The sequence below is a fragment of the Coffea arabica genome, chromosome 8e (genome assembly GCF_036785885.1).
Source record: "Coffea arabica cultivar ET-39 chromosome 8e, Coffea Arabica ET-39 HiFi, whole genome shotgun sequence".
Lineage (NCBI taxonomy): Eukaryota > Viridiplantae > Streptophyta > Magnoliopsida > Gentianales > Rubiaceae > Coffea > Coffea arabica.
This window is the reverse complement of record NC_092324.1, coordinates 52,501,882-52,524,461: the sequence shown is the minus strand read 5'-3', so window position 1 is coordinate 52,524,461 and position 22,580 is coordinate 52,501,882. Positions and strand designations below refer to the sequence as shown.

At 36.3% G+C, this 22,580-nt stretch overlaps 2 protein-coding genes across 3 annotated transcripts; one reads left to right on the top strand and one right to left on the bottom strand.

Moving 5' to 3' along the window:
* Positions 1–778: 778 nt before the first annotated feature.
* LOC140012956 (uncharacterized) lies at positions 779–4,605 on the top strand. Its single transcript, XM_072061667.1, has 3 exons — positions 779–1,357; positions 2,755–2,903; positions 4,188–4,605. The coding sequence occupies exons 1-3, from the start codon at positions 1,172–1,174 to the stop codon at positions 4,324–4,326; spliced, it is 474 nt and encodes a 157-aa protein (XP_071917768.1). The 5' UTR covers positions 779–1,171; the 3' UTR covers positions 4,327–4,605.
* A 2,058-nt stretch (positions 4,606–6,663) lies between these two features.
* On the bottom strand, positions 6,664–8,952 carry LOC113702891 (dof zinc finger protein DOF4.6-like). 2 transcript variants are annotated; one of them, XM_027224052.2, is made up of 2 exons: positions 8,709–8,952; positions 6,664–8,199 (listed from the first exon to the last, which is right to left on the bottom strand). In XM_027224052.2, exons 1-2 carry the CDS (start codon positions 8,730–8,732, stop codon positions 7,327–7,329), a joined length of 897 nt encoding a protein of 298 aa, XP_027079853.1. In that variant the 5' UTR covers positions 8,733–8,952; the 3' UTR covers positions 6,664–7,326. The 2 variants fall into 2 exon arrangements, with proteins under 2 accessions (XP_027079853.1, XP_027079852.1); XM_027224051.2 differs by lacking the exon at positions 8,709–8,952 and adding an exon at positions 8,439–8,702.
* Positions 8,953–22,580: the final 13,628 nt, after the last annotated feature.

The following is a 22,580-nucleotide window of genomic DNA, read 5'->3' as shown; positions in this document are numbered from 1 at the left end:
TATTTTCTTATCTTTCTAAAATGAAATTTTAAATTTATATATGAAAAAATGTTAGGGGTTCAAAATTTTTGGATTAAGTTTTTATATTAATTTTTATAGTACTTAGTTTAAATTTTTATATTCTTATTATTCAATTATTAAATAATAGGTAATTTTGTGACATAGAGTATAAATGTAATTAAGTTTATTGAACATTATAAATAAATATTTAAAACTAATGATGGGTACAAATAGTGGTATAAATTGATAACTTAGTTTGCAAAAATGAATTTAAATGAGTTTACAAAAAGTTAAAATAAATGAGTTATAAATGGGTAATTGGATTACCCAATTCATTTTTTGACTTACCCATTTATACCCATCTAATTAAATGGGTATAAATGAGTTGACTCACTTATACCCATTACCCATTTTACCCAACCCAAACCCGCCCAAGTCACTCATTTTGACACCTTTAGTTTAGGGTATGACATGACAATGGTGGCATATTTAAATCTTACCATTTGTCCCCAAAAAAAAAATTACAAATTTTTTCTAAAAACTACAATCTTATTGAGTTTTGTTATGCATGTTTTGATTCGGTTAGTAAAATGTTTTATATTTTCGAGTAGTATATCTTTTCAAACAACTGCTCCTCAAACTTTTATGCTTCATAGTTTTCTTCATTTACTATATATTTTTTCTTTATTTCTTTTTCTTGGTCTTCATTTGATTGAAAGTAGATTGCCTTATTTTTCTTTTTTGGGATAAGGAAAAGAGAAAGGGTAACATAAAATAGTCTGGCTGGCCGGGTCCATTGCTAACAAACCAGAATATGCCTTTTTGCCTCCCAAACGCATTGATGATTTTTCTTTCCTCTCCGTCCCTTTTATCCTTCTTCATCGGTACAGATTTAACCACCAGATAGCCTTAGTCCTTTCCTTGGGTATCGTCATTATTATATCTGTTCTACGCAGCAGCAAAATCTGGGCTCATAAACATATACTCCCTACTGGGTTCTTATCATATAGCCCCACAAATTTATGCATATTGAAGAAAACAGTTTTTCATTTGTCGTCATTGATAAAAGATTATAGAGGGGAGCTCAGGAGGAAAAGGTTGTTTGAAAATTAAATTGAAGGGTTGCTCAATAAGTCGGACTACTGGCACAGAGGAATAGTACTGGGAGAAGATGGCAAATTTGTACGTGAAAGCTGTGCCCCCGACGGATCTGAACAGGAATACGGAGTGGTTCACGTATCCAGGGGTGTGGACCACTTATATATTGATCCTATTCTTCTCTTGGTTGATGGTTCTCTCCGTCTTCGGCTGTTCTCCCGGCATCGCCTGGTCTGTTGTCCACCTTTCCCATTCCCTCGTAAGCCGCCCATTTTCCATTACCTCTTTCTCTTGTTTTTCTCATTTCTCCTTTTTTATTTTCCCCTTATTGTCATTTTTTCTTTTCAGGGACACGTTTCTGAGTTTGGATGCTTTAATTGATCTGATTTATATTTTAGTATCCCCCCCCCTCCCCCCGGCCCGGGGGGGCGGCCACTTTGTTTTGTTGCTGAATATGTTAAAGACTTAATTTTTTATCCTTGGTATTTCTTGGTTCTAGTCTGGTTATGGATTGTAACTAGAGGGCTAAACTTGGTTAGTCACAAAGATGAGATTTTGTTGGGGGGCTTCCAAAGGATAATATTTCTATTGGTTGGTCCACCTTGGTTTTAGATACATAAGCTGAATATTTGCCAGGGCAATATGATTCTGGTTTGGATATTTGCATTTAAAGATTTTTCAACCTGTTGCATTTGATTTTAGTTTTGTGGAAATGGAGTTTTTTTTTTTCAAGGTATGTGATGAATTCTTTGCTCCTGTTGTTAACCAATTGCAACTGGTAGCAAGAGGGTAGGGTTAGTCAGAGGCCAAAATCAGTACCTACCTTATTCTTTGTTGGTTCGGAAGTTTTTAGCTTATTGCATTAAAGTTCTAACCCATCTCGAATACCAGGTGTATCAGTTGAATATGACCATATGACTTTTTGTCCTCAATTATTCGTGGCCTGGTATGAGGTTACCCCAGACTATCTGCTTTTATTCTTAATCAATTTAAAATGGATTCAATAATATGAACTTGGAAAATATTTGAATTCTATTTCTAATCGAATGTGCTAAGTAATGGATGAATCATGATGCCAATTCAACTTTGTATGTGACTATTACAAACTGCAATAGCAAATACAATATATTCTCTGCGGTTACTAGTTTAGGACCAATATCAGCGGCACGTGATCTTCCTGAAGTCCTACCTTGATAACTGGCTCAAATTTTTGTTTTCCTGAAGACCATGTATTTATTGCTTAGAACTTGTACCACATCACCTTTTACCTGATAGGATCTCTACCATTAGCATATGCTGACCTCATGTTATTGCACTTAAACTCAATAGCATGATTTCAACCTATCAGTTTGCTTGCCCATGCCTCTGTTACTATACAACTTGTCAGACTTGTCTAATTCACTTTGTAAATTATGTAGATGTATTTGTTCTCTTTTTCAGAAGCATCTTCTATGAGTGAAAAAAATGGAACTTCATCATAGGCTCACTTGTAAGGCGGCCGCCTATTGTGATGGAAGTTTGTAAATGCATCTGACACGATACCAGTATTGTTAGCTGAATGGTCCTTTAAAGTTTGATATTGCAGTGTCCACACACGTGTTGAGAATGCATTTGACAAGATAAGTGTTTTAAGTCACTGTTTTTTGTCTTGTGCAGATTACATATCACTGCTTTCATTGGAAGAAAGGAACACCATTTTCTGATGATCAGGGTATCTACAACAGGTTGACATGGTGGGAGCAAATAGACAGTGGCAAGCAACTGACTCGCAATAGGAAATTCCTAACTGTTGTTCCCGTTGTATTGTAAGTAGTTTTCTTCCTTCATATTTTTCAGGTCATGTATCATTTAGATGATATATAATACCCTGAGCAAGCCATTTCTTTTTTTAGCAAGTCAAACTATTCTGTCATTCTCCAATACAATTACATTTATTTCAGAGGGAAATTAGAATGAGTGGCATTATTGTATACGTAATATAAGTCTTTTTTTTTTTTTGTCTCAAGAGTCAAGGATGTTTCTGCCTAGCTTAATGAGTGGCATATATCACAATCTTGAAGCATGCAAACTCTTCTACTATTTTGCTATTTAGGGGATCTAATTTCTGTATTATGCATCTCAGGCAATAAACGTTGTTAAAGTAAATTTAAGACTCTTGTTTTATTCTTGCTCAAGGTTCAATTCTTTCTGTTTAGAGCAGTTTGTGGCTAATTTGGGTAGTTCTTTTAGGCGGCACTGGCTAAATTTAGCTTTGATCTAGTAAACATTCCAACATGAAGGATTTTGCTTTCTGGTAATTTGGCAGAATCTGGGTGTCCACAATCCGTGGATGGATGTCTGGTATTAGTTTTTTCAGTTTCTAGATCCAGTACCAGGTTACTAGTGTTTGTTCTAGGCTTTATGTTTGGTACTTCCTTCCAGAGTTCGTTTTAATTTATTGAATGTTCTCCATTTGCATGCAACAGGTTGAGACTTGTTTGAATAACTGTTCAGGGTCATAATTGTGGCCAGCCCTTTTTATGGAATCTTTGAAAACGTGAATGTTAAGCTAAATGACATTCTTATTGATTGCATGATGGATGATGCCCAAAACTTGTGCTCCTATTCCAATTTTTCTACTGAGAGTGCGGTGGGAAAGACCGAGTAATACTTCGAACAAGTCAAGCAGGCTTTTTCTTTTTTCCATTAGGCCATAATAGTCTATGTGCATAGGCAAGAAGCTTGTTAGAAACCTTATGCAGTGTGTTTCCACGAACTTTATTATTTCTCATGTCCTAAACCTTCGGTCAACTGCCCCCCTGGTGCCCCTCTCCGTTCTTTTCTCAATCACGAATTTGTGCTAGGAATCTGATTGGGCTATGAAGAAGTCATTATTGAACAGTGGTTTACTGAAAATTTTACACTTCCACTTGCATGAGAATCGTGGTGGAGTTTATGCAACGAGATTCATTAGTTTTTAGTTTTCCAGCTTTTTCACCTTTTCCCTCTCCTGTAGCTAAATGGGAGGAATATGCTTTCTTGGCGTCCGTTGCTTAACATGTAGTGACTGTGTTTGCTGATGAGGCGAATTAAATTTGTTACGGTGGCAGGTACTTAATAGCTTCGCACACCACAGATTACCAACATCCAATGCTCTTATTGAACACGGTGGCAGTTTTCGTTCTGGTTGTTGCCAAGTTCCCCCATATGCACAAGGTTCGCATTTTTGGGATCAATGCTGATCAGTGACAATGAAAGAATGCCGTGCAAGTTCTTGTTTCAGCCGCAACGTTCTTGATTTTCGCATTCATTTAGCAGTAGTATATGTATAATGAACTTGTACAGCTCAAGTACGGGCAATGCTATCATACTTGGTGAAAGTTGGGACTTCTTCCTGGGGGATATTTGATAGTAGTGTTTTGATATTGATTTTTTTAACAAGCCAACTTGCTGAAATTTTTTCAGCTATGATAGTCTTTTCTGTATCCTTTTGTTAGAGGGGAGATATATAAATTCAATTCTGAGAGAGAGCTGGATGGTTAAAGGATTTTTTTATTTATGCAGAGGGCGTCTGAAGTAATTGGATGGTGGTTGTTCGCAAAGATTCACTTCTTCCTCTGCTGTTGAATTGAAAGATTAGTTTAGATTTATCTTTTCTTCTTCTGTGTCTTCTTTCGCTGATAATACTTGGTAGACATGACAGGTGGTCAGAAGGAGTAGTTGTGCGGTTGTCAACTTGGCTGGCCCTTGTCGTCAGATTATATTAACTCCCGTGTACTGTACGCTCGTCACTTGTGAATTTTAAGGTGCATTTTGCTTTGGCAATTTTCCGCTTTGTGTTCGGCCGGAAGTAGAATATCAGAACTGTATAGTTGTCAGAGCATCTTCTTGCATTTAAGTTTTATCATGTACACAACGTCGTTAAAGAGTGGAGCTCCGACTTTTACAAATTTCCGTGCTGCTGGCCAATGTTTAAAAGGAATTATGAGTTGTATATTTTGACTGGTCAAAAACAAACGGAGCTTACATTTATCAATTGTTGCACAAATTACCCGAAACAAAACATATTAAAACCAAAAAAAAAAAAAGAGAGAAGAAGAGAAGAAGTAGAAGAGAGCTTTAAATAAATTTGCATAGGCAATAAATAATGGCTTTGGAACTTCCCAAACGGATTAAGAAAGAGAGAGCAAAATGCTGGGAAGAATATGCAAAGGCAATTAATTATCTTCTAATTATTATTTTTTTGAAAACAACAAAAGGAAAGGAAAAGGACCTCCACTTCACTTCACTTCTTTTTTTTTTTTTTGCGATACGATAGAATTCTTATAACCTAAACTAACGTATTCTAGGGGGAGAGGGAAAGGGACTCGATGCTGGTTAATGAAGACCGTCACATATTATGACAACCTTTTGTGAGAGGCAAGATTCGAACTCTTGACCTCCCGCACCACCATGCCTAAGAGGGCTTTGAGATGACTTCAGAGTCTCCACCTCCACTGAGTAGTCAATATGGCGGTGCGAATGCGAAGAGAGAGAGAGAGAGAGCATTTGACATCAGCGGCGTGTGATTTAAGGAAAGTGGGAGGCAACAGCAAACAACAAAATATAAATGGCCCCATTCGCATTACCCCAAAACAAAAAAATTAGTATACATTTATGACAATTAGTACTCCTCTCTATCGATTAATTAATTTATTTATATTCAAACAATTATACAGCTCACTTCATTCACTAGTAGGTAGGGTAGGAGTAATCAATTGGATTTAATTTATTTATTGGATGGACGTTTTAGACTAGAGAGTCTGACTGTATTAGTATTAGATTAGATCCGGTGGATGGATTAAGTAGTAATTAAGTAGCAGCAGCAGTAGTAGTAGTAAGTGGGAAAGAGACTACTATTATTGTTATTATTAAAGTATTGTTGTTAGTATTAGAATAGGGGGCTATGATTATTCGCTTGCACACTGGCCGAGGGGAATGTTTGTGGGGGCTGGCCGCATGACTGAGTCGAGAAAAAGTGGGGAGTTAGTAGTAGTAGTAGTAAGTAGGCTTCGTCGGATCTTTCTAAATCTTTCAAAGTTGAAAGAGAATATGACGACAGACACCGATGAATATGATCCTCCATTCATTCCAACCATTTTTTTTTCTTTTTTTTTACTTCTCAATCTCAATGCGGCCAATGCACTCACTGGTATCAATTTCAAATTCTTACCAGCTAAGTAAGATAACCATTGCCGACAAAACTGTTTTTGGGATTTACATATGCAACTTATATACTAGTAGGTGAACTTTTTACCTGCTGGTATACTGCGGATTACAGTACTACAAGTAGAAGAATGAGGATTAATTTCATAGTTTTGAAATGAATTACAGCTAAAGTGAAGAAATAATAATACTCCTACTGCCAATTCTTGATCTCAAAATTAACCGTTGAATTAATAATCAATGGTTTCATATCTCTTAAATAACAGTAGCACTACTTAAAGGATGGATACATTTAAAATTACATTATTGTACTACTAATAAACTTTGGACTTCAGAAGTTTCGATTCAAGCAGTACAACAGATGCCAACCAAGATGAATAGTTAGTACGAAAAGGTGTGAAACTCCCATATATTTGCTCCCGAAAGTTTAAACAAATATACATGCCAAACACGGAACAAATAAAAGTAATGAAGAGCAAACCATATCTTCAATCCACAGATTCAGAAATTAATGCAAACTTGCAAGTTATACAGTAGTGTGTTATTTGCGAATTAAGCAAAATGACTATCTTACACTGACTGTGTATCCTTTGCCTTTTTTCCTGGCTGGATGCATCAGATATTCGCAGACTCCTGACATCAATGAATGGCATCCTTGCATGCAGCTTCCCACTACATTTTGCCCCTTCTAAAATCTGGGCCGCCTAACTTTTCCATCTTTGTCATCTGTCATCAATGATCTTGCAGGTTACCTTAATTGAACTAGTCTCAACTCTGAAGCCAACCTAAATATGAGCTCCAAATTCACACCACCACTCATTCAACAGTAAGGAGATAAATTCAAGGAGAGACTAAAGAAAGAAAGAACCCTTGTATTGTATGAGTTAGCTTTGAAGAATTCCAGAGAAATCAACCCACCACTAGATAGATACTTAACCAAAATCCCGAAAGTATTCAAACAAAATTTTCCAGAAAAAAGTGAAAGGAGGAGCTAGGGAAGGGGGGGGGGTGTTCTGATTCCTCTCTCTCTTTCATCTTCTTTAATTACCAAGATCCTCCCCCTCCTCCTAGTACTCCAGTCCAATATCCAGTTGAATCAGCATGCTGATCCCTATTTTGCTGATCGACGTCAGTTGAAGTAGTGCCTGAAACCTGTTTCAGATCTTCAAAAGGAAATAAAGGCCTCCCCCCACTTGACTCTTGCACACCGTGGAGGTTCCCATAGCCCCCGCTACTTCCCAGCCCATCCAAAGAAAAGCTTAGAGATGGTTTAAATTCTGGCAGCTGAAACCCTCCGGAAGAAGAATAGACTACAGTGGGATCAGTTGTAATTGGCATTGGCACGAAGGAACTTAATCCCCTTATTGGTGTAATCCCAGTCAACAGCTCTAATGCTGAAAGGTGACATGAAGTGGTAGTTGAATTGCTAGAGGAAGAAGTCAAGTTTTCCTTGTTATTGTTATCAAAGTTGGGAACTTGGATGAGCTCAGTGATGGTCTTGAAGTCATGGCTGGATGAAAATCCCAAGTTGAGATCTTGGCCCTCATGGATCTTAGGGTTTTGATGTGAGGATGGTGGGATCAGATCAGGAAGCTTCTTCGATGATGACACTGATGAAGAAGAAGATGATGATGATGATCTTTTGTTCTTTCTTGAACCTCCTCCAACCGGGATGTTTCTCAAAGATCCACCTTCAGTCCAATATCTTCTACAGGTCTTGCAAAAGTATCTTGGCTGCGAAAGACTGTAGTTGTTGTAGTAACAGAACTTGGTGTTGGTTGAATTGCATCTCGGACAGTTCAAAGCTTGCTCTTTTTGAGGCCTAACTTTCCTCTCTAGAGAAGAACCGGGCTTTGAGCATGATGTAGTACTACCATTAGGTACTACTATCTCTTCCATTGGTTCCACCATTATCTCCTGAAAAAAGAGAACAGGAAAGTGAAGAAAAAGACGTAAAGAATCCGACCATGTATAATATTTCCAACTACAAGGATTGATTAGATGAACATATCAGTACAGCAAGTAAAGTTTTTTTTTTTTCGAGTAAGAAGAAAGAAGATACAAACAGGAGACAAGAATACAATATGAGTCAGGAGCTTTATACTTCAAAAATCACAAAGATACAAATATGATCAGTAAGTATAGGGGGATTCAACCTGTGTTTCAACTTTTCTCATCAGGCAAAGGAAAAGTGCAAAACAAGCAAAAGCTTTGAAAGGACTTGATGAACAAGTGGGGACTTTTGCACTATCTTTCAACACCATCATCAAACATCAACCTTTGGAAAAGTTGTTACCATCCAATTAAAGGAGTTGCTTAACACATACTATTTTACAAGGACTAAACCAACACAGACAATATACATGGAAGTAAGATCATAAAGATGCTCAGTGGAAGTAGCAGTAAAACAATTTTGATCTCTCTACCTGCGGCCATTGAGCAGTATCCATGGATGGATGAAAGGAGAATTAGGCAGAGAAGAAAGAGAGGAGGCAGTAGTTATTTTTCGGAGGAGGAAATCACCTGCTTTCTGGCAAGTTGATAGAAAAGCAGGAAAAGGAGTGTTTGAGATGTTTTGTGGACGTTCTGTGTGGGACTAGAGTGTAGACAGAGGTAATGGAGGGCCTTGTCAACATTCTTTTTCTATGTTTTGTAGTAGTTTTTATGACATTTTTATTTTGTCAGTGGAAGAATTTTCTGTTTCATGATACCATTAATTATAGTTTAATCGTGGGTAGTAGTGTTTAAACAGATATCCTGAGGTGGCCCTATCTTTCCTGACTGTAGTACTTGTGGGAAGTGGGAACTGGTGCTCGAGAAGGATAAATCAACTCTTAACCCAAAAAGAGGGAAGTTCATTAGAATTTTCTCATCTACCCTTTGATTGTGCTTGTCAAGTGGTATGATTTCTTCATTCTGTTTCAAGTTCTCATTTTTGGATGATCCTAGCACCACATAGGGAAAGTTCTTCTGGAATTAATCTACAGTCACTACATAATCGTAACACAGGTCCCCTTGCATTATCATGAAGAAAAGAAGAATTCCTCAAATTAAATATGCCCAATTGGTTTGTTTAGTAACGAGCAACGATTAATTGTAGAACGTGATCCCTCATACAGCTTATATCTTGCCTTCTTTCTAGCTACTACCCAAACTATGTTCCCACACCTTGAATCGATTGACCTCATTGCACAAGAGTTTACTTAAAAACTCGTATCATGTTAGGGTTGCATCATTCAAATCAATCCTCACATGTCACAATAGGGATGCATGAAAAAGAGAACAAAAGAGAAGATTAATAGAAAATGGCATAAGGAGGCACTAATTAGTAGGTTAGGGTTCGATTCAAGATGTTGCTCAAAAGGGAATGAAGGGTTTGTCTGAAACAGTTTTTACACGCTAACTTCTCTTGAAAGAATTATAATAAAGCGATATAGATTTCAAAAATGAAACAAACATTAATTGTCAAAATAGGTTTTGGCTTGGCAGGTAATGAGTTCATTCCAAATTAATTTTGTTCACCAATTAAGTCGACTTTTGGTATGTGTTAACGTTCAATAATTTTCACTTGATAAACACAAAAAATATTAATCTACCACTACTCATGTGTATTGAGAAAAGCTAATTAATCTGACTTAGACGTTTGACAAGCCAGTGCAACCACATAAAAGTTCATCAAGGTTTCAAACCAAGTTGGCTGTGCTTATGTGATCTTCCCCTCCCCTTAATGTATTTGCTTGTGTCATCTACTCACGAGTAACAAATTTTTTTTAAAAAATAATAATAAATAAATAAAAAAAAGCACGAGTAACGAGTTTTGATCGATCCCCTGTCAACTGTAAAAGTGTTAATATGATCTTGAAACGATAAAGTAAACTACACATATCTGGTTTGGCTTCTTTCGCTACTGCTTTTACAGAAATAAAAAGGGATTTCTTGGCTTCTTCGCTTTAGGCTTTCGCCTTTCTTCTGCCCCAGCTCTGACGACAGAGAATAGCATTAGCATTGTGCATGCATATAATTGACTAATATGATGGTAGTATATATATACTTTCTCTGGTTGAATGAATTTTAACTCTTTCTTTCAGAAAGACTTGAGAGCAGCTTGTCTTCTCATCCTTTTCTATGATGTTCAAGGAGTTGATCTTTCGCAAAAAGACCAACCAGGTGTTTGCTTTCTCATATCTTTTCCTGCTTTTTTCTTTTTCTTTCAACTTTTAGGTCAGCAGGCACAGCACTCATTTATATCACTTTCACCTTTGTCTATGTTTGTTTTCCAGCGCCAACCAAAAAAAAAAAAGATGAAGAAACGACAACATGTTGTGGTTCTGTTATCTTTGTTGCTAGTTGATAGTTGATCATACCACGTCTAACCCTGATTGCATAAGTTTATATATTTGTTTCTGAAATTAATTGGAGAATCATTATTATTATTGAGATCGAAGATGTTATAGTTGTGTTGAACTAGTTTTTTCCTCTGTATATATCTGTCGCTAATTAAAATTCTAAATCTCTTGTTCAAGTTAACGCGCATCGTGGAGTTCAAACATATAATCAAATCATGAATTATCAATCGTCGCTCTTGCTACAAACTTTTGTTCTTTGTATTTATCTCCATCGGCAAGTAATTGCTTATGATATTTTCTCACTCATTACACTGTTATATAAAGTAGCTTTTTTACTAACTGCTTAACGTAATTCATCATGTCTCAAGCAACAACAGTCTTTATTTTTCATTTTAGTTTTTTATGTTGAGTCAAAAAATCTGATTGAGGTATACCTAAACTTGCAGAATATTATCCTACAAAGACAAATATAAAATGATGTAGACAAATTCGCAATTATAAAAATCTAATAAGAACTAGGGCAACTAAATAATATTCAATTTTGAACACGTACACAAAAAAAATATCTAAAAATGAAGATTAGATGTACGTCTAAAATTAAACTTCAAAAGTCTTCAAAAAATTTTATGTTTCCAAGTGGCTGGCACTTGTTTTTAATTTTGAAACATGTAATCAATTTTTGACAGCATGACTTGAAGACTTGTACTTGTGAAGAGACAAAACGTATCGAGAAAAAGAAAATTCAAAGTTTTTGGAGGGGGCAATTAATATGCAGAGAAAATATATATATATGTATATGTATATAGACACACACAGAGCCTCCAGCTGCACCGCAAAAACTGATTTGCTTTGAAACATTTGGCTAGTCCCCCACTTTGGATCCCCACCCAGGCGTGTATACCATACAGCATTAGCAGACTTATAACATGGTCAGCTTTTTCCCCCAACCTGGAAATGTCGCACTCTAAATAGCCAGATGTCAGATCAGAGTAATTCCTTGAATACAAAATAAAGCGGAGCAAACTCTTGAAAAACAAGCACAGCAAATTATCAAACTTGGCTCTGTTTGCATTCCTCAATTTTTGAAAAATAAGTTTTTCATATACAATACTATAATAATATACAAATAAAAATAATTTCAAAAACATTACATCCATATAATATATCAAAAATAACTCCAAATAAAAAAAAAAATACACCATCAGCATCACCACCATCCATCTATCACTCTCCATCACCACTGCTGCTATTTTACCGCCACCACCCCCACACCGACGATCTTTCCTCCTCTCTACTCTCTCTTCTCCCTTCCCCCTCCTCATCTTTTCTCCCTCATTCCTCCTCCTCCCCTTGCTTCTTCCTCCTCTCTCTCCTTCTCCTTCCTTCCTTCTCCCTTCCCTTTCCCTACCCCATAATTCCCCTCCCCTCCACGGACCGCAATTGCGGCTTTTGGTCGCGACCTTCCTGATCGTGACCAAAAGTTGCGACTCATGGCTTTGGTCACGACCTTTCTGATAGCAACCAAGAAGGTCGCGGCTAGAGTGGTAGTTAAAGTCGCAACCACCACCCGCGAGTGAGAGAGAGGCTTGGGATTGGGCCAAAGAAGGCGGGGAAGGGGAGAGGAAAGAGAGAGGAGAAGGAGGAGGAGAGGAAGAGAAAGGAAAAAGGGGGAGAAGGAGGGAGAGGGGTGGTGTAGAATTTTAAAAAAAACCCAAAAAAGCTGTAAATTATAAAATATCTCAAAATATATTTTAAAAATATCTTTAAAAATAATCCAAAAAATATATATAGTAAAATTTTTTTCATGTACATAGTTGCACAGTAAAGTTTTTGAATGAAATTAGAAAGGAAAGTCTCTTGTGTTCGTAATTCCACACACTCGCATGCTCGCCAAACCGATCGAGTCAACTACATGTCATTAACATGGTTGAATAATGAACGTGCGGGAGCTAGTACTCTTTCCTGTTTGTGGAAAAAGTTACTACTACAAAATTAATGAAAACAATTGGAGGGTGTTGATGACCGGGTAAAAAAGCATCCAAACTGTTTGAGAATACGTTGAAGATAGTAACCAAATGGGTCCCATGAAAAATTTCTCATCACTTATGTTAGCATAACATGAATATAGGTATTAGCATAGAAATCCGTCTAACAAGTTGTTCGTTTTACAACAAAATTAGTTCGACTGCCATCGCACAATTGTTCCGCTCACGTTTCTTTACGTATTTCCCCTCCCTTCAATACTACTACTAATCATCGCAGAAGGGCTGTCTCAAAAGCTACGTACCAGCTGGACTCGTCAAACGTTTCGTTTATAGATTTTTGGTGATGGTAGATTTTATTAGGAGAAAATATTAACAGCAACGTACGGGAAAGAGTCCCAATAACGGAGCTAGGGGGGGTTGATGGGCCATGCCCCTAAGTTTTGAAAATTTTAATTTATAGCTTATAAATATCTATATAAAACAAAATTGGTCCCCCCAAATTGTTTACAATTTTAGTTTATATATATATTTATAATTAAAGTTAATATTTGATTTTTTTAGATGTCATATATTTAAATGAATGGAAATTATTTTAAATATAGCATATTAAGAAAATTTTGGCCCCCCTAGAAAAAAAATCCTGGCTCCGTCACTAGGAAAGACTAATCCTTTCTTCTTCTTCTTTTTTCTTTTTTGGTGCTAGAATTTTTGCTTCTTCTTCACCTTTTCTCCTAAAATTTTTGGGTAAATGTTGCCAGCGTGGTTGTGTCGACATCTCTCGCGTTTGAGAATATCGCTTAGACTTTTAGAGTAGCATTTTCATATTCAATATGTATATATATAGATATATATATATATGTATGTATAGTCAAGTAATCCATACTATTTTGATAAAATTCGGAAAAGGTCACGATTGGATTTGGAACCCAAAACGCACGATGCATTCTTAATTGGTATTTGCGACCCCTAATTGCAAAAATAGATAAATAAAAGACTAAAAAAATTGAGACAACGTATTTCACCATTTAAAAGATCTCCGGCACTATCACTGCGTTGATTTTTTTTTTTTTCTTTCTTTTGGAAAGTATATCTATGAGCACATACAAGTGACTACATTTGTCGCGAATGAGTCATGCATCAAATTAATACATATGAGATTATGAAGGGTAAAAGCTCAAATTTTAAAAAAGATCAGCACCCTTAATTACTGCCAGTTGGGCAGCCCCTTTTTGGATTTGGGACAGAGAAAGCTGAATTTTTTTCGTGCGATTATTATACATTATACGTGATTTGGCATAGATCAATATTACTTTGTCATATACAGGCTTAGATTTTATACATATATGATTACCAAGTTAAAATGCACGAGTGTAACAACAACAATGTCCGTCTGTAAATCAAGTTGTGAGAAAACGTAGTAATATGCCAAAAGCGAACTGCAGTTGCCCCAATCCCGCTTTCCTTAACCAACTGCCTGGAGCCCCGAGGACTATCAGTCTATGATAGTGTCTGATCGGCCGGCCGCCATACCTGATCGCATCTAAGTATCTGCTCCCTTCCTTATAGAATGAAGGAAAGAATTTAGTCGTTTTTCGTTGAAATCCTTTTCTAAGCATATGATGCCAAATCCGCTTTACGATTTTCTACATGACCGACTACACGGGTGGGTTCTCCCAAAAAAAAAAAAAAAAGTAATCTCTTCAGATTATGCTTTTGGATCCTCTTATGGGTGATGAGGGGCGGCTAAGGGTGGAGAATCTGTGGACTTCCGAGTAGAGATGTGTGTCACGATCAGTCAATCTCAGAAAGCTCTGGCTGGCTATAGCTTCAAGAATTGCGAGATGTGGATGGTGGGTGGGTGGATCTACTACGTGTATCCGATTTCCAACGATTGTATTTAATTAGTTTTGGTTGAGTTCGACTTAAGAAGAATCACGCAACAGTAAATACAACGCTGACATTAACAATTTTAATACTCTTTCTACCTTCCTTTTTTTTTTTTTTGTGGAAAATCCAGACTCAAAAAGGGCTGAAAGAATAAGGATCAAGCATTATTAATGGTTCGAGTCACATTCTAGCTAGGCAAAATTTTGTAAAAGCGGCACGGCAAAGTCCCGGAATGATTGGGAATTTGGGACGATGAAACATGCCTAAAAGAAGAACCGTGTGGTTAGTTATGCATACTTTAACAATTTCACTTAAAGCAAAATAAATCCATAACCCCCCGGGGTAAGAAAATGAAATGGATTTTCTCTTTTGTTGGCTATATGCACGTGGGCATTTCCTTGGCATGCATGCATGCATAAAGAAGTCAGTCGAAGGGACGTGAAAATGTTGGTTGGGCTGAGTGTTCATTTGTTAAGAAGTGTGAGGCATATTTAATAATTCAATTCATCACTTAAATTTAATGGATTCAGATTTTAATATATTCAGATCATTTGATAACCAAAAATTGAACATTTGATTTAATTAAGTGGCACTGAATTTTCTAAGTAAAACTTGCTCTTAAAATTAAGTGATAAACTATTCACTTATGTGATATGCATTCAAATATATTAGATTTAATATTTAACAATTCAATAATTTAATGGATTCATACCTCAGTTTTCAAATTCTAATTTTATCAAACGCACCCTAAATGTTACTAGTATACTGTTAGCAACTGTTTTTTCATCAAACTGGAGGGTAATGACAAGTAAGATTGGAATTTTCGTACAATCATGCAGTTGTTTTTTTTTTTTTTTTTTTTTTGCACAACACGGTATGTGTTTATATAATTACTTTTGATGTACATATAAATTTTATACGTGCATATTAAATCAGAATATAAACATAATTGCATCTATAAACATACATCAAATTGTAGATGAAATATATTAACCGTACTTATCTGTATCCAATCCAACCGAACCTGCTCCATCTCCCTGCTGCTGTTTAAATGCGATGAGAATAGTTTGCGGTAAGGTATAGCGGCCAGGCGTGACAAGAACAATGAAAAGAGTCAAAGACTGGTAAGGTAGAAGGAGCCATTTTGGGATGGGGATAGTTCTATTCATACGGGATGTGCATCGAATTCGAATTCGGTAATTCGAAATTTTTCGAAATTTTGGTACCTGGTAATTCGACCGAATTCGATTTCGAATTCACCAATTCCGAATTCGAATTCGTACCGAATTCAATTCGGAATTCGGTAAATTCCGATTTCACCGATTTCACCGAATTCGGAAAAATTTATATATTATTATATAATATAAAATTTATAATATTATATAATATTATATAAATTTTATATTATATTATATTATATTATATAAATTTTATATAATATTATATAGTATAAATTTTATATTACATGTATAAAAAATATATTTATATATTAAAAACGAATTTGAAATCGAAATCGGAATTCGAATTTCGATTTCGAATTGTGAATTCGAATTCCGATTTCGAATTGTCGAAATCGGAAATTCCGATTTGAAAAACTCCATTACCGAATTCGAACCAAATTCGAAATATATGAATTCGGAAAATCCGAATTCGATTTCGATTTCCGATTTACCGATTTCGAAAATTCCGAATTCAATTCGAATTCGGTCAGTAAATCGGAATTTTTCGATTTTGCACACCCCTAGGAATGGGAATAAATGGATGGCCAGGATTGGCGGCGAATCAAATCCGTCAGAGGTGGCGGGCAAAGTGGGATCCACAAGGTAGGGAACAGAACAGGTGTTCTTCCACAAGAACCGAAACGTTGTCTGTCCCACATTTGATGTTGACCCTACAGTAAAAAGCCAAAGAGGGAGGGATGATAATTAGCATCATAGAATACAAAGGCAGCGTGATTGAAAAGTGTTGTTTGGGCGGTGCTGATTGACTCTTGCCTTAGTGGATTGTGGGTCCCCACCGTCATATGCGCGTGCAAATTTCTCAGTTTTATGGCGACCCTAGCAGCGCGCCACACCCGCCGGGGGGGGGTGGCGGATCATGGAGTGGATTGGAAGAGTATTTGAATTGCGATCAATCGCTTTGACCGGTTCGGTCCGGTTCAAAAGTTTTTTAAAAAGATTATTTTGCAATGAAAATATTTGAATTATGAATAAAGTTGAAATATTTGTTTAAAAAAATTAGTAAACCCTAATTCAATGTCTAGGTGTTTATCGATTATCGATCCAATCGAATTTTGACCCATTCGATTGAACTTTTGAATTAATAATTGAATTAGACCAAAAATATGATTGATTTTTGAATCAATCGATCCAATCTGATTTTTAAAACATTGGGTGTTATTGGATTTCTACAACCCACAAACTTGAACAGAGTAAAGCATTGGTAAAGCATTTTTAAAAAAAACTTTTTGGTAATAAAAGAAGATAAATATAATAAAGATGCTAGTTAAACATTACAATTCATATCATCATCTACTTTACTAGATAGATAAAGGTTATAAAGATACAAGTAAAGCATGATAGATTGTTACGAGAACAAATTCAGTTGTTAATCAGTAAGGTGACAGTGAATACAAAAATTCCTGATTAATTTTCAAATCCTCTATTTTCTCTTAGTTGAATTTTTTTTCTTGAATAAAAAAATCATTATAAATTTCGCCTATAATTCTTTCTCCTTCTCTCTTATAAGATTTGGAACTTTTTTCCTTAAATTAAATAAAAAAGCATTATAGATTTCTACTGTAATTTGATAGGTCTCTTATATATTAGAGGATATTGAATATAGATCGTAATGAGATGTATGTCATCGGAATTTTTATCGTAACATGGGTGTATCACTTCCTACGTGGAAGTCCACATAGGAAATGCCACATGTTAATAAATTTTGCTCAAATTTAAGTAATGTACTTTTTAATTTTAAAAATTTTGAATTCAAAAGAATCTCAAAATTTATCGAGTTTCTTAATGCACGTGTAGAAAGTTTTATTTTTTTTGTAAAGAAAAATTGCTAGACCGATTATGGTTCTCCAGTAAGGTAATACCATTGACAATTACGCATCAGTATTAAGACACTAAAATATTTCAGTAAGGCTCATGCAATTGGAATGCAGCAGACTTTTTGGGTAAAATTTGGTTCCGATTGGGACTCGACCTCCATACTTTTCACATCTTCTGTGGAAACCGCTACTGAGCTAGATTCCATTTGTACGCCGCCCAAGTATCTAAGCTAATCTAAAATAGTAAATCCAATCCGGACAAGCCCTGGCCCCTGGCTAGGCAGTCCCTTTCGTTTCCATAATCAACCAACCAACCAAAGGAATAACAATCAACACCCACCCGGTCCTCCTTTGTAGTAGAATAATAATTAGACATTTATGCCCTTCCATCTAAAATTCGTGTCATGCAATTAACTTTGGCTCTTTATAATAATATAATATAATATAATGGTGACATCACGTGATCGGCTTCTTTCTTACTACGTGCCTGGCTGCGCGACGAGGGATTTGTGTCCTGACTCTGAGTCCAGCTCTCCACACTGCAAGGTGCGTTTTCGCCTCAGCATTTTGTCGTCTGCCTAAAAGTTAATATATATATATATATATATGTGTGTGTGTGTAAATACCGAAACTTCGTACTACCACCAATAAAATATACTGCCAATGTTTTCAGAAAAATTTACGAATTGCATTACTCCATATCCATTCCATTGCTTATGATTAGGGCTGTAATCGAGTCGAGTCGAGTCGATTCGAACTCGAGTATCGCCATACTCGAGCTCGACTCGACATACAAGAAAGGTACTCGAGCTCGAGCGAGTAGTATTATTGGAGCTCGAGGTCGAAGCTTACTCGCAATACTCGAGCTCGACTCACATGGGGTCGAATCAATCGAGCCTGATCGAGCTCGAGTTACTAAATTTTATTTTCTTGATAATTTTTGTGCGAAAGGCATTGTTGCCCTTTTAAAATTTTTATACGATTTGAAACATTTCGTAAATTCAACAACTCTTTTGGGTATAAGAGTAATTTTATAATAATAATATATTAAAATTAAAAAACTCGATAAGGCTCGACGAGCCTTCGAGCATCACTTTTGGATGCTCGAACTCGACTCGTTTAGCTTATCGAGCCGCTCAAGCTCGACTCGAACTCGGTCAACCCGAGTTCGAGTCAAGCTTTTGACCGAGCTACTTACGATCCCTACTTATGATACAATCACTGAGCCAAAAAATTCAAACTCCACCTGCTGTAGGTCAAGTCCCTCTTTAGGTTGCAAATCAGGGTTCAAATTTCATCTGCAGTAAAAAAAATTTTAAAAAGGTGTCAGAGTAACCATTTGATCTAATCAAGTTCTTATATCTATTAACTTCTTATACACAGTCTCTTTTAACTCCTCTCCCTCAAGATTAAGATAAATTATGTTATAAAAATATTATCATTAGCTTAAAAAAAAAACTTCATTGCTTATAATACTCCGCGGCATTTTACTCAGTGAGTGAGGACCACACTAGTCTTTTTTTTTTTTTTGAGTGAATTTAACTCTAATCACCATATGCACCATTCTAGAAATAATAATGCTATATTCAGACTAGGGCTAGGCAAACGGAAATTAAAGTTCATTATTAGAAGTCGTTGATGGACTTGAGCTTTCCGCTATCAATAATAATTCAAGGGTGAAGACAATCATCATATGTGTATGTGTATATATATATACACACACACACACACACACACAACACCAACAGAGAGAGTTCCAATTAATTTGTCCGCACACGGCATGGCCGAACCCGAACCTTCACAAGAAGTAGTGCGCAAGTGTTGGTGTCGGCAGATGTGTAGTCTGTGCTTTGATACTGTACAGTTGGAGAGGATGCACATTCGTATCTTTTTGCAGTCAGTTGGCGGGCAAGGAATAAGGATAGAAAAGCTCGGAGTATTTCCATACCGTCTATTCCTTCCACTGCCATTAATTGACCCATTTTATACTCGGGGAAAAGCAGAAGCTTCAAAGATTCACAATTCATTGGATTATCAAATGGAAGCCATTCACCAAATATATATATACGTATATGTATATATATTAAAAGAAATGCGTTAGCTTTCAAACTGTACATTTGAACATTCATTTGAATTGCCGTCTGAGAGATGATAGTATAAAAAGCTCCCCTAACTAAGCTAAGTATTGCACTCATTGGCCACAAGAAGTTGCCCTGTCTTTGCCTCTGGATCTCAAGCTTTACGGACATGCATGGTTTATTATTCAGGGGTTAAAAGTAAGACAGATCGCTCCAACAAAAATCAAAATAAAATAAAATAAAAAAGTGACTATATAGCAGATCAAGTCACTTCAAGTCTGATCTTCCTATTCGTATCCTATCCAGCATTAGGGTATGTGACGTGACTGGCGAGCTGCAAAATTCATCAGGTTATGAGTCTATGTGCATAACCGAATTGGTTAGAGTTATGACACTGGACTGAAACCAGAGTCAGGCCCAATCTTAATGGAAACTCTGTACATTTTGGTCCATTTTTGCTCCGCGGGATTGCTTCCGGATTGAAGGTTTTTTGACCATATATTAAGAGGTCCAAGAAATCATGGGTTTGCTCGTTTTGATTACAGTCCTTTTTTCTCCTCCTCCAAAAACAAAAATGGGAAAAAAAAAAGGAGCAAAGACTAGGAATATGGTACGATTTAACTCTGTAGAGCATGTTTTGGTCCCAGTATAGAGCATGCCCTACCTGATGAACAGTTTGGGCGGAGATCATGGTTTCTGGATTTGATCCAACTTGGTATGTTAAAATTAGGAAATATCAGAATGTCGTGTCTGGTAATGCACAGTTTTGGTCCCATCATAACCACACATGCGGTTCATGTCTCGTTAATGTTGTTGCTCGTAATGTAATAAATTCTTTTCTTTTTCTATTTTTGTTGGGGTGCTTGGCTAATTAGCTAAATGCGAACTTTTCTTGCTACGGCGTAACGCAAATTTCTGGATTTGCCACCCCAAAATTTACATCATAGATATTTTTGCTATTTGTATTTTAAAAGTGGGATATTCATAGTTTCAAGTGGGGTTCTCGTACTCGGGCAAAAGTTTTAAAATGAACAGAGACCGTGTGCGTTGTAATTTGCTACACAAATGGCTTAAATACTGCTTGGTTTGCTTAGACACCACCTGTGAAGAGAAGATGATATTGTTCTGTTTTTCTTCTTAGACGAAAGCTCTTTATTCTTCTGGTGAGAGACGATGGCGGAAGTGACCAGCAGATTAGCTCCTTGTAAAATACATAATTCCAATCTTATTATTTCTTTTTGCTTTGGAAAGGATTCTGATATTCTACTTTTGGACTGGAAATTCCATTAACGCTACCATCAAAAAGGCAAAATGCGACATTTTGGATATTCCAGTTCCAAAGCGAGTTTAGAGCTCATGTGCAAATTTTTTTTACATTTCTCGTAAATATACTTTCAATCACCTTTTTTTATCTTTTATACATACCTATTTATACATATATATATATATTAAATCGTTATAATATATTTTTCTATAAAAATTTCAGAAAATTTGGTGTTGGCGAGCTGAGACAAAATTGTTTTCTGGCACACATACGTGTACACATCCTTCTTTGTGTTTTCTTTTCCAGGCAAATCTATAGGCCGACCAAAGGAGCTACTTTGTAGTACAAATGTACAATCCGGATTTGGCGTTAATATGTGGAGATTGCACTTTAGGCGATCTGTCCGTCCTAGCAAGGGGTGTAATTTTGCACCTTTTTTTTTCGTTACTATTATTTTTTTCCCCTGATTTTCTTTGTGCTCCGGAACACGGGCCTTCTAGTTTTTCTCAGTCAACAAGGAAACCACGCCTTCAAATTTCCACAAGCAACAGATTACACAAAAAAAAAAAAAAAAGAATCTTCACATACATGCAGATGACACCACTGCCTTCCTTTTATTATGCCATGAATACCTACAAATATAGAACACATTTGTTTGAGACGATGTAACAGGCGTGCTTGGATATAAAAATTATTTCAAATGTTATTATACTTTATTATAAATACGCTTTTCGACTATCTCTTTACATATGTTTAACTATATTTTTATTTCACATAAATTACATCACAAAAAATATTATAATAATAATTTCAATTAATATTTTATTCAAATGCGGAGGCAAGTAAAAAAGATTGGAAAAATGGATAGAGCGAAAGTATATTACACTCCATGCCACCCCATCTTACAGGAAGCAAAAGAGCAAGTCAAAATTCATATTTGGCAACGGACTGTATTAAGAAAGTTTTTGTTTTCCCACATCATTTTTTTTCAAACTGATTTTTTTTTCTAGTAGAAAAATGCTGGATTTTAAGAAATGCGAAAAGTATATTCCACTCCATGAATTTGGATAGAACTTTTAAGTTTTGAAATTGACTGCAATTACAACGAACCTCTTCAGAGGTGTTTGTCATCCGTGGTAGATTATTATATGTGGGCTTACTCGCAATTTGTCAAAGCTATTGCAGATACTTTGTAAATTTAAAACAAAAGTTGGTGAAGCCGCTTGACGGCTTTTCCATAGAGCCGTGCGTTGCCCGTGGGTTGTGGATGATAATTGACAGTCCACGTGCCACGCACAATTCCATTCTATCCCACAACTTCAATAGAGAAATCCTTTTTTTTTATATAGAATTAAATCTAGAAAATCTATATGCAAAAGAAGGCCCAAGAGTTACCTCGGATGGCTGCAGGCTAATAATCACGATTTGAGCCCCCTTCTATCAGTTATGCATTCTTCCGGGCGGAGTGCACAGTCATAGGAGAATTAGTCCAGCGTATGCTAGAATACCCCTTGTGTTGATAAAAAAAACAAAATGCAAAAGGGGAAACTAGACATGTAAACTTGTGACGACCCCACCTCCCCCTAAAACATACCAAAGGGTTCGGCGGACCGCCTGCCCAACTCTCGCCAGGACTCACTCACTAACTCAATCGAGTCATGTACACACATCCATGAACCATAA

Coding starts and splice junctions, on each gene's coding strand:
- LOC140012956 (XM_072061667.1), top strand. CDS start 1,172: ATGGCAAATTTGTACGTGAAAGCTGTGCCCCCGACGGATCTGAACAGG. Junction 1,358..2,754: donor TCCACCTTTCCCATTCCCTC/GTAAGCCGCCCA, acceptor TGTCTTGTGCAG/ATTACATATCACTGCTTTCA. Junction 2,904..4,187: donor ACTGTTGTTCCCGTTGTATT/GTAAGTAGTTTT, acceptor TTACGGTGGCAG/GTACTTAATAGCTTCGCACA.
- LOC113702891 (XM_027224051.2), bottom strand. CDS start 8,549: ATGATGGTGTTGAAAGATAGTGCAAAAGTCCCCACTTGTTCATCAAGT. Junction 8,200..8,438: donor TGAGAAAAGTTGAAACACAG/GTTGAATCCCCC, acceptor CTCTTTTTTCAG/GAGATAATGGTGGAACCAAT.